Raw genomic sequence first — 15,879 nt, forward strand, 5'->3', positions numbered from 1 at the left:
GCCTAAGAAGATCCCAGCCTTGCCAAAGACACATAAAGATAAATATGGTGGTACCAGTGACAGGAACCATAAGAGCGGGGCTTTGGCTGGAGGCTCTGTCAGGACAGAGGAGGGATTGACTGCTTGAGACAAAGGAGTCAGGGAAGGCTTCCCAGGAGAGGTGGCTTTCAAGTTGTGTCAAAAAGGACAAGTAGGAGTTCACCAGGCTGGGCTGGTGGGGAGGAAGGCCAGAATATTCTGAGTGAGACAGGGCCCCAAGGCGTGAGGCCAGAAGGCACATGTGGAGAATGTCAGTTTGGTAGGCAGCAGGGTGTAGGATGCATGGCTGTACGTGACAGAAAATGAGAAAAGTGGGACAGAGTTGGCTGATGGAAGGCCTGGTGGTCATGCCAAGGAAGTGAGACTGTCTCCTCTGGCGACACTTACCCGCTCCAACAGGAGTATTTTCCCACCAGCATCAGTGACCATTACCTGTAGCCGCCTCATGGCCTCTGAATCCTGATCGGCCTTCACCTTGCAGGCCACAAGCAGCTGAGCGGTGGAAGCGGCAACCTGCTTGGCAGACGAGATGAGCTTCTCTTCACTGGCATGTCCCTGAACAGAAGCATTGGCCGCCTCACAGAGACTGCTGGTTGCAGCTGCCACCATCCGGGCCTGGGGACAGTCAACAGAGAAGTTACCCAAGGCCCAAAGCTCCCTTGGGGGATCCAAAAGGCAAATGGGGTAGAAGAAAAAGGTGACTCACAGCAGAAATCAGCCCCTGTGACCACTGTCCGTCATCCACGGCATTGGCGGGGATGGAGCCCACCTAGAGAGTGGAAGTGAGAAATCTGCAGTGAGAGCTAGAAGGCTCGGGGTGACCTGCAGCTCCTCAGACCCTACACCGTCCGGAACTAGGGAGAAAAACATCTCAACAGACATGCAGCACCACCTGGGACTCCCAGCATGAGCACCGGCATGAGAATGGAGTGCCCTTTCCCACATAGGACTCTAGCCACTCCAACTACTCTAGCACAAACCTGGCTGGTTCTACCTGGGCCAGAAGGAGCCTCTCTTAAATGCTCCAAAGGGCCTCCATTAGTTGCCAGGTATTGTGTTTCTGGGAGAATGACTCAGAAATGATGGATTGGGGCTGTCTTTACACGCTTATTTCCTCTGCTGACCTTTCTTCATTTCAAACACGGGAGCCCTGCGGTGGCTTCTTTCAAGGGCCAAGGGAAACAAATCTCTCTCGATTACAGCTCCTAAAGCCACACTGTGATTTTCTGGCAGATGATGCAAAAAGGGGTGGTACATTTCCTTAAATACAATGAAGGGCAGGCCCTTAAGGAAATACAGACCATTCTACAGGGCTGGGGAGAGCTGGAAGATGATTTCTGTTTCTATTTAGAAATTATGGCGACAAGTGAAATATTTTCTGTCCAGCTGTAGAGGAAGGAGCTATGGGAGGAAATACCTTTACACTTGTGGGAAGGGCCTAGAGAAGTAAGAGATGAATATCTCAATTCGAACATGAAATTGGGGATCTGACAGCAATTACAGGCATCACATCGGGGCTTGGTGAATGTCAGGCAAAACCTCAAGGTCCTGTATATGAGCCTATAGTTTATCCAACTTGAGCGGAACCTGCTTTGCCAACTCTTTAAATGCTTGAACATATGAGTCGCTTGGAGGACGGGGCTCTGCCATATTCAAGTTAGATTCTCTAGAATCTAGTGATGTCTGGCACATAGTTGGCCCTTTATCAATAAACTGAAATTTTAGGTAGGATGTTCTTTTCAATGATCCATTTTTGGTCTTTTCATATCGACTGATCAACAAGTTCTTGATAAGTAAGGTTGGCACTATGCTACATATATAGGAGATAAGTGAGAAACTTCAAGGGACAGATTGAATGCCACTTGGGGAGACGTACATATGTTAATACTGAAAAACACACCACACCATGGTTTAGAAAGAGAAGCTGAAGTATGTGGGTTGGATTAAGGCATGGCTAAGCTCATGAGAGACTTCCTGGAGGAAGATGCACAGCCACTAGCTGGGCATAACTTCCTGTCTGTGTTACACATTCTTGGGTCAAGACACAATCATATTTGTCTATCTGTATGCTGACAACAAAGCCTTTTAATATCAGACAGAAGTAACTGACAATTGTGGTGACCAAGTTGCCCAAAACCACAACCTGCCAGGATTTCCGTCCTGCCTCTATATTTGAAAGGCTCTCTGCAGGACATAACTGGGATGGGGTGTTATTCCATGTTATTCCATGCTGTAATGGAATAACAGATAACAGGGCACATGGAGTATTTTAAATTAGAAGACCTTCCTACGGCCAGGATAAATCTAATGTGCTATTCATTCTTTGGATCACTGGAAAAGAACTATGCTTTTATGTTAATGCTGATGAAATAGATAACTAGAGATGAAGCAGATCTAAGAAATCTCAGATTTAAAACCAGACTGGCCTTTTGACCAGTGGGCTCAGAAAAATGCTAACTTCAGAGTTAGACAGCATTCAGTTAAACAGCCCTAAAAAATGAATGAAGCCACTGGAGTTGGAAGACGGTATTATAAAGTCCCTGACTGTGGTGCTTATATAGCCATGCACTAGGAAAATATGACAGCTTACATCTGCAAATAGCCTAATGTACAGTGGGAATATAAATGTCTTGTTCAGGTCCAGATCGCTGCCTGGAGTGGAATACTTTCCTTAACCAGAAGCAGATGAGAGGTCCGGCAGCCAAACCCTTCATTCTGTTTGTCAGGTTAAAGCCAGCAAAAGTTTTCAGTCAGTTGGGGCAAAGACTGGCAATTCAGTGAGGAAAGGTACAGCATTCTTCAGGCTGAAAGCATTCATATCTTTTCCACATGGGCCCTTACTGCATGAACGTCCCACCACTTGGTCAGTGGGGTTTACCCACCTTTCCTTGGGCCACCAGCTCCCTCTGGGCTGCTGAGGCCGATTTGACCAGGGCACTTGTGGCAGCAGCAATAGATTTAGCAGCTTCCAAGATCTGTTCTTCAAAATCCAGGGTCTCATCTGCTTGCTATAACCAAAAGAAAACAGCATCACATGCAATTCATATCCACAAAGGACTCTTTCTGCCAAACTACTTACTGCTTGTCACCTGGCGCTTTATCCAACTATTGTTAGTTGGTTGACAAACCACACCAGGGTAGAAAGGCCTAAGCTGGCAGGCTGTCCCCGGCATCTGCTGCCTCCCTGTGCCCCTACTCTAAAAGGTGAAAGCTGCCACCACTGACATCCACACAAATGTTATATCAGGAAATTATAAGGCAGACTATTTTTCTAGACTAGAATCTTTAAAGAGACCTACATTCACTATCAGTAAAAATACTTGAATGGTTCCATCAGCATTGGTAACCAAAATCAAAATAATTAATAATCAAAAGCCAAAGAGTGGGTGGTGGCACAGTCTTCCAGGGCCTAAGGCTCAAAAATGGGTTGAAAAAAATGGAAAGATGGCTATTAGTAGTGAAAAACCTTATTTTTCTGGGGTAAAAACAAAAGCAAAATAGCATTTGCATTTCTGTGGCTGAGCACAGAGAGTTACATACCAACCACAGATCCCCTAGAGATGGAAAGGAAATCCATCCAGGTGGAGCTTGTGCAGTCACCTGGCACCCAGGGCCTGGCTCCATCTGGTGAAGAACACTGGCCACCACTGCACAGGTGTTGTCAGGTCATTATGTCTCTGCTGTAAACTCACTGCCACCATGCCCCATGCTGCCAAAACAACCTGGGAAGCTGAAGAAAAGCCTTTGGGAAGTGGGGCAAATGTAAAGACTTTGGTCCTCGGCTGGGTGGGATGGTGCACCACCATTTGGAGTGGTCAGACTAGACCACTGCCAAGGGTGCCTCCAGCACTAATACTCTGTGTCAATATGGTTAAGTTCCCCTTAGGTCCCAGAATGCTGAAGATGGGGCTGGCACCTTTTAGGCATTAGGAGATGATGGTCAGGTATAGCAATACTTTTCTTTGTATATGCGTGATAAAATACAAATAACATAAAATTTAACCTTTGAATCAATTTTAAGTGTACAAGTCAGTGGTATTAAGTACATTTGCAATGTTGCACAATAGCAATACAGGTTTTTAAAAATTAGCTTCATGTATACAGTACACTGGTTAGACATTTATATAGTTTATAAAACGACCCCCCTAATTGTTCCTTCTGGTTTTCCACCTAGCCAATATATTAATGCTAACTGCATTCCCTATGATGTGATCCCCGTCCCCGTGAAGCAACACAGTTTTAAGAGTGCCTACTATGTGCCAAGCATTTCTGTGTAGGTTAGTGTGTTTCTCACTGGAAAAGAGAAAAAAAATCCTATACTGTAGTTATCTATAGCTTTACCCTTACAGTAAGAAAACTGAGGCTCAGGGAGGTGGAGAATTGGGCCCAAGGTCATGTGGCAGCATGAAGAATCTAAACCAGACCTAAAATTAAATCTGACACCATAACGACGTTTCTACTAGCCTACGCCACCCCTTAGGGTATCAGTGAGGGATAACGTCTGGTCAGAGGCTCAAGTTGGCTCGCTAGTGGTCTCCTATGAGACATCAGAGAAGAAGGATACATGAATACGATTTTTTCCACTTCCCTATTCTATATGGCCACATCTTGAACTATGAGAGATGTCAACCTTATTTTCATTTTTAAACCTGTATTATCAAAACAACATTTCGGTGCACATCTACCTAGCGGCTCCGAAGGATGATAGCAGCATGTAAGAAGTTCTGAGACAGAAGCCATATAGCCTTTCTTATTTCTGACAGTCTTGCTCTAGGAGCATTCAGGACAGAAATGGATTCAGTTCCAGTGGAATCATTTTGGATTCCTCATTACTAGGTGAGAGTAGGGGAGTAGTAGTGGTGGAATATAAAATGCGTTTACTGAAATACAAAAACAACTCATTATTAAGAAACTCTGGCATAGAAAGGTACTGTTATACGCAGGCTCCAAAGAGATGGCATTAGGCTCTGGTACATATATTCAATGACCTTGAGTTAAGAGCTTTTTTGAAAATTCATTCTGCAAGAGAAAGTCAAGCATATAACAGATTAAGGCACTATGGAAATCATAGAATTTTTGAGTCCAAAGGGAGCCCCTCCTCATTTTGCGGATGAGAAAATAGAGGCCCATGGTGTCTCCCCAAAGTCTTCTGGAACCACTCCTGTCTCAGGCGGCCTCAGATACATTATGTGTTCCGAGACTGAGTCCACTTTATAGGGTGGAGTATTCCATTAGCAGATTTTTGATTTCCCAAATTTTAGAATTTGCAAATATGGAATTTCCTTAAAATTAAGTTCGAACTTTAAGCATGGATAAATTTGATAGACTCATCTCATTACAATTTGAAAGGCCTCTCCCACGTTTTCTGCTGCCCTGGAGTTTTTTTTTTTTTTTTTTTTAAACACATTCTTGAAATAGATATTCGACTTGGAAATATTTTTGACACCTACTGATTTTTCTTACAATGGCAACTTCTGTAATGTCCTTTGATGGATTTTTATTTTTCTTTTCATAACATCTCTATGCTTTAAAATGGACACAGCAGAAAGCCTGATTTCTGGGAGATATTTGCTCTGATTAAAAAGTACTAGAGAGTTTCCCAAGAAAGGCTTAATGAAGCTGGTTGGAATGGCAATAGGGATGGATGGTGAATGCTTAGATGCCACAGTTAGGCAGAGTTCCATGATAAGACCTGCCTTCTGTCTGCTGAATCTCTGTCTTTCTGTAGGCCAGGTTTACCTCACCCTACCTCTCCTGCTGAAAACAGACATCAACACTTGATGTGGCCTCATAACATACAACTTCTAGCCTCAAAGAAAATAGGATCTCTGTAAGCCAAGACTCAGTGAAAAGCCACACACTCCAGTCACTGCTCCCTATTAGCTTCAGATCCTATCAGCATGGAGGATGGAACCTGGGAGAGAGGTGGTGAGGGCAGCAAGACGAGGGAGGAGGACACAGGCTAAACCGCATTGCAAAAGAGAGAGGCATGGAATTGGCTTGGTCTTTGAAGGACTTTCCTAAATAAAAGGATCACAATTAAAATGCAGAATTTGTTAATAGAACAAAGCCCATCATAGCTGAGAAATTGGGGAGAATAAGAACAGCAACGTGGAGCTGCCGTTAAGGAGATCTGGTGAAGAATCTGGAGACCCAAGGCGCCATGGACTGGGAGGTGAGGCTCCTCTCACTGAGCCCTCATGCTCTCCTACTGCACCAGCAGGCTCAGCTGGTTGGTCTCTTAAGTTCCTCTTTAGCTGAGATATTTTACTGACCTGACCAAAGGTTCCCAGATCTGACCCTCTGGTTTATGGAAGACTGAGTGAAATCCTCACTCCCGAGTCTCCCTCCCCTCAACAGTTGGGGCCATTAAGATTGCTAAGATAATCTTTTGAAGGTTATAACTAATCCTATGCACGTAGCTATTTGTATTTCTTTACAACTACTGGCATCAAGCAAGACAATGAACTAAGACAATGTTTTCATTAAGTGGGCTAAACCGATAACTCTTGCTCAGAATCACCTGAGCATCTGGTTAAAGGTGCAGATTGTGTTTCAGTGGGTCTGGGGTGGGGCCCAAGAATCTGTATTTCTAATGGAGGTGGTACAGGCTACTCTGTGGGAAATGCTGGCCTGGGTTAAGGAAAACAGACACCAGTTAACTGAATCTTACAAGCCTGTGATCTCTTCCAGCACACAGACCATATTTTATTCAACTCATACTTCTAGAACACAAAATCAGGCAGAGAAGCCCATGTGATAAAGGTTTGTCAAATGAATGTATTCATTCAAAATGAGTCTCCCAAGTTCTAGAGTTCAGCCAGAGGACAATTTACATGGGTAAGGAAGGAGAAATGCAGAGAGTAAACATTTACATCAATAACTATCGATTCCTGGAGGATGAAGGCAGACACATCTATACACAGGCTCCTGTCCCATTTAAGGCCATGGGTTGTTAATTGTACACTCTGCCTGCATCCCTCAACTGGCTTTCATAGTTAGTGACATTTAGTCACGCATATACAAACAAAAGTGGCATTTTACTAAGAGGCTCTCTTAATAAAATAGTTCTGGGAAAGAATAACAGAAACTAAAAATCTACTCTGCTTAATGAAAGTGTTAGCCACAGTCTCTGAGTGCAAACTCTGTCTTCTTATCCTTTGTACCGTATTCTCTTTCCTGCTGCCCTCCACTTGAAAAGCCTATTGGCCAGGTCACCACTAGCTCTTAGCCATTGTCTTTCCTGGACTGTCTAGCAGATTCTAGTTGATGATGGATTTCTCCTCACCTTGGGTTTTTGGTAGCTTCAGGAAAGGTCCCAGCAGCCTTTTGCTGATATTTTTCCTGTTCAGTGATATACTGCAGAATTCCCCATTTAAAACGTTAGAGGTCTAGTGGGATCCCTTTTGGGAAAGACTGTGGGTTGGCTCTCTTGCTGCCTGCTCCCCATGCTTGGAGAGCGTCTGAAAGCATTTTGTTCTGATAGGTCTAAAGTCTAAAGCTCAAGATTCCATTGGGGTAGGAGCGAGGAAAGGAGAGTGGACTGGGGACAGAAATCGGAGACCTTTCTTCATTTTTATTTATATTCAATTTATTTTTGTTCGTTGGCCTTTTATGTATTCTTAGAATATAATTTTTGCAACGATTCATCATGTTCTGTACCTACCTTGCCTCCTATCTGATAGAATTGTTAAAAGTAAATTATTAATATAACATAGAGCATAACTGACTCATAAATGCTCAGTAGCTACTAGCAACGGATTCCATTATTATTTCTAATACTATGTATATAGTTTTGTGGTTTTAAAAATAGTTTTCCAGACTTTGGGCTAAAGTACTCTGTTTTCTCTCTTTGAATGCTGCTTTCCACATATAATTCTAATAAAAGTTCTAGCTGCCATCTCTAATTACAACCTAAAATAATTACAAATAAACACAAATCAAAGATAAATGAAGTGTCAAGTGACACATGATACAGATCAGCACTGCTTCCAGCTTCTCCCCCAACACCCAGCCAGGAAGTAGACAACTCAGGTTTTAGTCACTGCTCTGTAGTTTCTGAATATCCACCAATCAGTTTTGTTCGTAACTTGAAAAGCGAACTCCTTTAGCTTAGACATGTTATGGTTCCAAATTAACCCCTTTTTAGAAGGTGTTGACTAAAATAAGCAGGGACTATTTTTTCTCTCTCTTGGCCTCCTCCCTTGAGGACCTCTGCCTCTTTCCTGCAGCATCTTTACCAACCTCCTCCAGGCCCGTCCTTCCGACAGGTCCCTGTGTATGTGCCAAGTGGAGGAAGAGCGTTCCCATCCATGGTCCTTTTTCTTGCTCTTTTCTTTGTGAATTACATCCCTTCAACCCTGCAGCTCCATCTCCCAATGAACTCGAGGTGAAGGAGCTGAAGTTACCCATAGGATATGGCCAAAGCGTCACTGCTCCGATCTCTGCCTCCTTCCCTGAAAATCTCCTGTGAGGACTGCCTTGCTGGGAGCTAATAAACACAATAGTTGCTTTTCTTACAACAAGCTATAAAACCAGATTACAACTTATGGTACTGTCTTCCCAGTTAGGGATCATGCTTTGCTCTGGGTTACTGAAAGTCTTGCAGAATGCTTGCTATTAGAAACAAGGTCATATCATATCAGAAACTTAAAAAAAATTATTTGGGTATATAGTTTCTAAAAAGTACGAACATTTTGCATTTAATTTAAATGTCTTTGAAGGGTAAAAAGATAGCCAGCACCAAGTAGTCTCACAACACGAGTGAAGCATTTTCCTGCCAGTTGGAAGCTGAGTGGAACAGGCAGCCACATTTCTCCTTTTATTTTTGCAGTGAGTTTGGCTGTGAGATGTCAGACTGTACCCACAGGTCCGGCTATTTAAGAGCCAGACCAGCTTCTCTTTTGGAGGACCCATGGGTGGGCTGCCTTTAGGACCACCACCCCAACTAGCTGTAATAAAAAGGAAACCTCTTAGATACAACTGGAACTGACAAGAGCCCAGACTGGACAGTGGGACTGGTCCATCCTGTCCCCTCAGGCTGGCCTGGTCTCAGGAAAAGCTCCAGGGAAACTATAAACAAAGTGAGTGACAGACAGAAAGCATGGACAAAGGCTTATGTCTGCAACCTGGGAGGGACTAACTTCTGCATCCAGATGGGGAATAAATAAAATGCACGTCCATGCAGCACCCACTGGAAAAGTTTGCATCAGTAGCATCTTGGAGGTGGTTTTCCCATAGTATCCACTGCTTTTGTACTTTTTTTTAAATTAAGTGAAAAGTAATGCCACTAAAAAGATTTTATGATTGCTATTTCTGTTTGAAAATTCTTAAAGATTTTGTCATGCTTCTCTCAAAAAAAAAAAAAAAAAGGCACTTGAATGTCATGTAGATAGCATGGACAAAGAAAAGGTAACAGATTTCCTTCAAAGATTTAATCAGATAAATTTGTTATATCATAAGCTCCTTTGATATGGATTCTCTGTGTTGAGGAGGATCTCATAAGGACCTACTGGTTCCGCTGGTGGGGAGTCACCTGGGAACATGTGCCAAGTTCCTCACATATCTTTGCTTTTCACGCCCTATACATCTTCGGGCCTGGAATAAACTAGTGGCAGATAAGCTCAGAGTCTACCGTTTACCATATAGAAAATATTATATCTGCTCCTTTTCCTCCTTCCTGAGTACCTGGTCGCCTTTTCCCACTCACCCAATTAATCAGTATGGTATGCTGGTCAAGAACAAAATTACCGAAAGAAACAAGAAAAATTACCAAAAAGAAATAATCACATCAATTTTAATGAATGAGCTTCACCTTAAGGTCCTCTTAAAACTGTATTTTTCTTTCTTTATAATAACTTGCTGTCCTTTTTCCCTGAACATTTGTCATTTCAGTCAAATACATTAACTGAACTCAAAACCCAAAACAATGCTCTCTCTCTAGCTGCACGAAGAGGACACTTATTTTAGCAGCATCTTGTAAACCATCTGAAAGAGCTCCTGCTGATACACATTCATGGATTACTTCTCAGTGGAAACAGCTTCCAGGGGCAGGTTCCACTTTTTAACTCTGGAAGCCAGGACTTCAACACTGCACTTCCCTCCTCTGTGCCATCACTTCTCTGCTGCTGCTGCTGCTGCTGCTGCTGCTGTCACCTGTCACTATGCATCCACCACAAGCAGTCTAGAGATGGCTCCTCAACATAACCAAAGGAAGCCTCCCTGAGCCACCTGTTCAGTACGTTGGTTCACCACCTGTGAGGGGTACTGCATATATACACACACTCAGGTACTCTTTAAAAACACACTTCTTTTCTCCTCTAAAAAGCTGAGCTATTAGCACAACGGTTCTTTTTCCAGAAAGTAGTGCTCAACAGTCTTCTGTTGAGAGAGATCAGAATGAACTTACACATACTTTACAGGCTCTTCTATGAGGAAGAGGTCAAAGGCAACCAAAGAAGGCAGTTATGTGCCAGAAAAAAATATGTCATAATCCCGAACTTCCTGTTGCACCCAATTAGGCTATGGATTTACTTTCTGATTGTCGGCTTAGTCTAAATATTATCAGCCTCTACTGACAAGTTAATCTATAACAGGAAATTCAACAGACAGAGTATAGTCCATACTGCATTATCTTTATTTGATATAGTTAGTCCCAAGCAAGGTTTACACAAAGCCTGGTGACTCATCATCCACACCATTGGTACGACCGATTTGATTTACACATTTTGTTACTATGGGTGGAAAGGACAGTTACAGATAACTGATTTGTGCTTGCATTTTTGCTGAAGACTTCATGATGAAAATTACTAATTTCTAAATTGAAGATCAGGATAAAAATGAACTAAAATTAAATATAAACCTAGATGTGCTTGAAGGTTATAATCCTGACCTTTACTTCATGTTACAAACATGGGGTTGGAACCTTCCATTTTCCCAATGAGCATATTCTTTAAGAAATCATCACTGCACCAAACTAAACTGTACATAATATCTTAAGCTCTTACAAAACATCAATAATTATGATTTGCTTCTGTAATTAACAAAATTATCTAGCAATACTGATACAGGTCTCAAATGCTACAAGAAGAAATGGAACATAACATAATGAAATGTAATGAGCACTCCGTCTTCTAAATCTACTTGTGATTTCAACATAGTCTTTCCTGTTGCCTTATAAACTGTATTAGGAACCCCCGGAGACAGGGCAAGACACTGTAGGAATATGTTTGATATATAGTTGGATTAAATAACAACCTAATATATCAAACATATCACACAGAGGCCTGCAGAAAAGGCATCCAGGTCTGACTGAGCTCAAGAATAGGCACACTATTGCAAGCTACAGCTGCAGGGGGTGGCCACCACTGCACCTTCGTTACCTGTCTGTGGAGCACAGTCTGTCTGCAAGTGTGGAATCGGCGCCATTAGTGATATCTATCATAGGCACATGCATCAGAGCTCGCCAACATTCTCATTCTCATTTTGCCTTTGTGCCATCTTCCCAAGCAAATGGTGGATTCGACAGTGCAAACTTGTTCGTTATTCATGTCTGGGAGATTCCAGGCAAAAAGGGGTGCTTACATTTTAAGGGCCTGAGGTGGAATTAAACCAGGAATCATCTTCATAAACCACAGACCATTCTACTTTTAAAACAGGCAACCTGAGAATGCAGTGAGCAAAACAATTTAAATAAAAACATCACCCATCCCCAATACTAACCCTCAAAGCAGGATAAATGCTGCCCAGTTACAGAAGGAAAGCACATTCGCTCTCTACTGAGGGCCTGTGTGTTGTGTGCAGTTATAGGAATAGGGATGCCAATTCCTATAGGGACGCAATTGCTTATTCATGGTATCTTGAGGATATTTTTTTTTTTTTAAGTTATGAGAGAAGATGGAGAGAAGCAATTAACCTCAAAAGACTGGTTGACTTTGGTGTCAGAATGGGATTTTTTTTTTTTTACTGGGGAAATAAAGTCCTTTGTAAAGACAAGAAAGATGTGTTATCTCATGGCGATATTACCAGAAGACAGATGGCACTCCCTAACGGGTACAAAAGCTATGGTTTTGGTTGATGGTTTCTTCAAAAACAGTTTTCTAGATAATATAATCCAGGCGGTGGGAGCCTCTAGTCATTGGGCAGAGAGAGACTTCAGATCATTCTAAAGAACTCTAGAAGTACCAAGCACTCTTCCTAATATGAAGATGGGAGAGATCTAAAGTAGGTAGCCCCAAGAACGGGAGTCAAAGCAACAGTTAGATTAACTATGACCTTAACTGAAGGATTCTTCAGCTTTTCATGAAAACCCGCACTATAAACACAAAAACTAGATGATCCTAGAGTAGTGTAGGAAGTGCCCCTGGCCCACTTCCGCAGTCATCGCTAATTTAAATGCTGTTATTTTTAAAGCATAGACCCTCCCATCACCCCAATTCTACCATCATTCTTGTATGTTCCCCACCTGTCTCCTTTATATGCAGGTGGTTTTTTTAATAGAGTTGTAAGCATCATGTATATAATTCTGTATCCTTTTTTAATTTTATATTATGCCATGAGCATCTTCTACATTACACAGTCCTATCGACCATTATGTTTAACAGTTGTGTACTTTTCCTTCAAGGAGATACTCAGGTCACATCCAACTTCGCAGTGTTATAAACAGGCTGAAAGGAACAACCCTCTTGTACACACAGAACTTTCTTCCTTTCTGGATTTCCTCCTCAGGAGATTCCCAGAGGTGGAATTAATAGTCAAAGGATATGGGCAAACTCATAACCTCCCCTGTGGGAATGCATCACCCTCTCTAACACTGGGTAGGCCGAGAGGGCTAGTGTGGACTAGAACTGCCACCCAATGCCCATACACACTGCTCTCAGCTCAGTCATGGCCATCTGATGCTGGCCAGGCAGTCTGCCTCTGCTTCTGCATCGGTAGAGCAGAGATGGTAACAGTGCTGCCTCAGGGACTTGTTGCAAGGACCAGATGAGTGAATCTATGTAAAGTACCAAGAAGATTGCCTGGCACTTGCTTGGCGCCCAATCAATGAAAGCTTTTAGATTTTCCTTTTTTTTCTTTCTTTTCGTTAAGGCCATCAGCTCATGGGTCTATGAAATAATTTTTATTTCAGGCATTCCTAGGAGGTAGTAGATAAAAGTTGCAGAGGCCTACTTTTGGTGATGGTGATACCGTTTCTGCTCACTAAGTCTCATTGTATGTCAGGAACTGTATCCTTAAATGATCTCATTTGTTATAATAACAATCCTATGGGGTAGGAACTGTAATAACTTTGGTTTTCAGATTAAAAATCATGAGGTAAATAAATGGCCTGCAGAGGGAAACCCGGATTCAGAGAAAAAACTCAGAAAGACCTGGCAAAAGGACAAAGGGAGCAGGGTTGGAACAGGAGCTCTTAGAATATGGTGATGTGTTAATGGCAAATTAGCACAAGGCTAGTTCTCGAGGAGAGTGAGTGTCAACTGACATGACTTCAGCTTTAGCAGACAGAAAAGCTTTCCCAAGAGAGGCCACTTGTGATAAATCATGTCAGGGAAAGGAAACAAATTAAGCGTGAAGCCTCTAAATCTTAGCCAATGGTTGCTGCTTGCTCCCCAAGTTGAAAGTAGTTTCTGTTCACAATGAGCTTGACTTACAAAAGAGAAGCAAAGACATAACCAGAAAATAGAGCTGCCCCTATACTGCCATTTAGTTCTCAAGTTTGTTAAGAAAAACTCAGTCTCAGACAACCCGAGCAAGACACTCAGGTTAGAGGTCAGTAAAGAGAACACTGATAAACCCAAAAATCGGATGCCAAAATTCTTAAATTACACTTTGATGAGAAATTTTGAAAAATGCCTTTACCAAATTCTAGAGCCACTATTAAGAGGTCGGTTCTAAGAATCCCATGGTTTTAAGAATGTTCCCAAGCTTAACAGATTCACTATATGCATATGTCTATTTTACACACAACATTGGCCCATGTACTGCTTTTGAGCAGCTTAGTATATCCAGTGCTTAGATACCATCTTTCAGTCTTAGAAAAAAGATAGAATTTCAGGCATACATAATCTGGGGGATCTAACTCTTTTTGAGTGGAAGAGTCAGATTTTACTTCCTAATGTATTGGGATCCTTGGAAGGGAGGTAAAGTTACAGGTATCAGGAGAGATTTGCTTGAATAGAAAGAAAAGAGGCCGCCTCCAATTCTACTGTCTTCCCATTGAAGACAGCCATGGGGGGCAGGGTGGGAGGTTACAGCTTCTTAACAGGGTTGGGCTTTGACCCTGGACAGCACTAGCTCACCATCCTTTTTACTTAATACTTATCCTCCCTACTGCCAAAACTTAAATCATCTCTTTCCTTTAAATAGCTGTTTCTCTCAACATATACTCACGATCTTAAGTTCTAAATATTTATCTAGATCAGGGGTCCCCAAGCCCCAGGCCGTGGACCAGTCCTGATCTGCGGCCTGTTAGGAACAAGGCCGCACCACAGGAGACAAGTGAGCAAAACTTCATCTGTATTTGCAGCTGCTCCCCAGTGCTAGCATCACCACCTCAGCTCCACCTCAGTTCATCAGGCATTAGATTCTCATAGGAACACCGGTCCCTGGTGCCAAAAAGGTTGGGGACCGCTGATCTAAATGACAAACACAGATGGAGAAAACACACCATCCAACCACAGTCTCCAGCATATATTGAAAAAGTTGGTTATTGGGTGCACTTTTGAGATTCATACTGCTCTCTTTTAGAAAAAGAGACTCGGCATTGCTATTTCTCTGTAAAAGCATTAGAGAGCAGAGAAATAGAAAACTAGAAGGTGACGATATCACATTCAGTAATAGGGACATTCTTTACTACGTATCCAATATCTGCTTTATATATAATGGAACTAAATCAAGGTTGTAAATGCCTGGATTCTTCCTCTGGATACCCAAAGGTATTTTTCTGGGTGGTTAACCTGAAAGACCCACCCATTGGGTTTTTTCCATACCCTGTACAAAGGTGCTGGGCAGGTAGAGCAGGTTTGCAGTTTGCTAATCTAACCACTGGGAAGGAGACAAGCTCCCTGTAGCACTCCTAGCTCCACCTCACAGCCAACCACCAGAAGACCTATTGACATCAGACAAGCAGCCACACATGGACACTCACTTTTGGTTTTGCTCTTGGCTTCAGTTGCTCTAACTTCTTAGCAGCAGCCTCAATGGATGCTGCAGCCCCCAGTAATTCTGTTTCTGCAATGACGGTTGGGTCTTCTGGATCCACCCACTCTGTTCCTAAAATCAGTCCAAAGAGGGTCATTCTTGGTAGGTGCAAACCTCAGGGCACTGGCTTAAATTATAAACAATATCTAGATTGCATGCAGAGAAGCTCCATGAGCCTACTAGCTGCATCATCCTGAGAGATCATCTCTCTGGCTCTTACAGAGATCAACTAGGTGCAGGGAGGCCCCATCCGATCTTGGTTTTCTAAATCAGTTGTGTGTACAGCCCTACCCACAGGAGCAGTCATCAATGATTGTTTCAGAAAGCAAGATCTCACGGACCGAGGCCAGCTTGAACATCACTCTGACTTCTAACTTAGGGCCCATTACTGTAAGCACGAACTTTCAGGAGACTCGAAACTATGCTGAGCACACAGATTTACCATGCTCTTCTCCTGGGATCTCTTGAGGAATAGTCACTCACCTCAATTCAAACAAAAGGAAATGGAAATGGGTGAGAAAATCTTTCCCTGGTGAGTTGATGGCTTCTGTGGAACCATGAAGGAGTGTGCCAACAATGTACCCAGATAGCACCATTTTCAAAACATGAAGGGTACTATCTGAATGAGAATAAATATTC

General features: G+C 42.6%; 1 protein-coding gene across 1 annotated transcript in view; it reads right to left on the reverse strand.

Moving 5' to 3' along the window:
- The window catches only part of TLN2 (talin 2), a 340,255-nt gene that overhangs the window by 4,848 nt on the left and 319,528 nt on the right, over window positions 1-15,879 (reverse strand). The window contains exons 52-54 of the mRNA XM_023532579.1: window positions 2,922-3,047; window positions 746-808; window positions 472-654 (exon numbers count right to left, since the gene is read on the reverse strand). Of these exons, the coding sequence (XP_023388347.1) occupies window positions 472-654; window positions 746-808; window positions 2,922-3,047 (372 nt within the window). The remainder of the gene's footprint in view (window positions 1-471; window positions 655-745; window positions 809-2,921; window positions 3,048-15,879) is intronic.

The sequence above is a fragment of the Pteropus vampyrus genome, unplaced genomic scaffold (assembly GCF_000151845.1).
Source record: "Pteropus vampyrus isolate Shadow unplaced genomic scaffold, Pvam_2.0 Scaffold85, whole genome shotgun sequence".
Classification (NCBI taxonomy): Eukaryota; Metazoa; Chordata; class Mammalia; order Chiroptera; family Pteropodidae; genus Pteropus; species Pteropus vampyrus.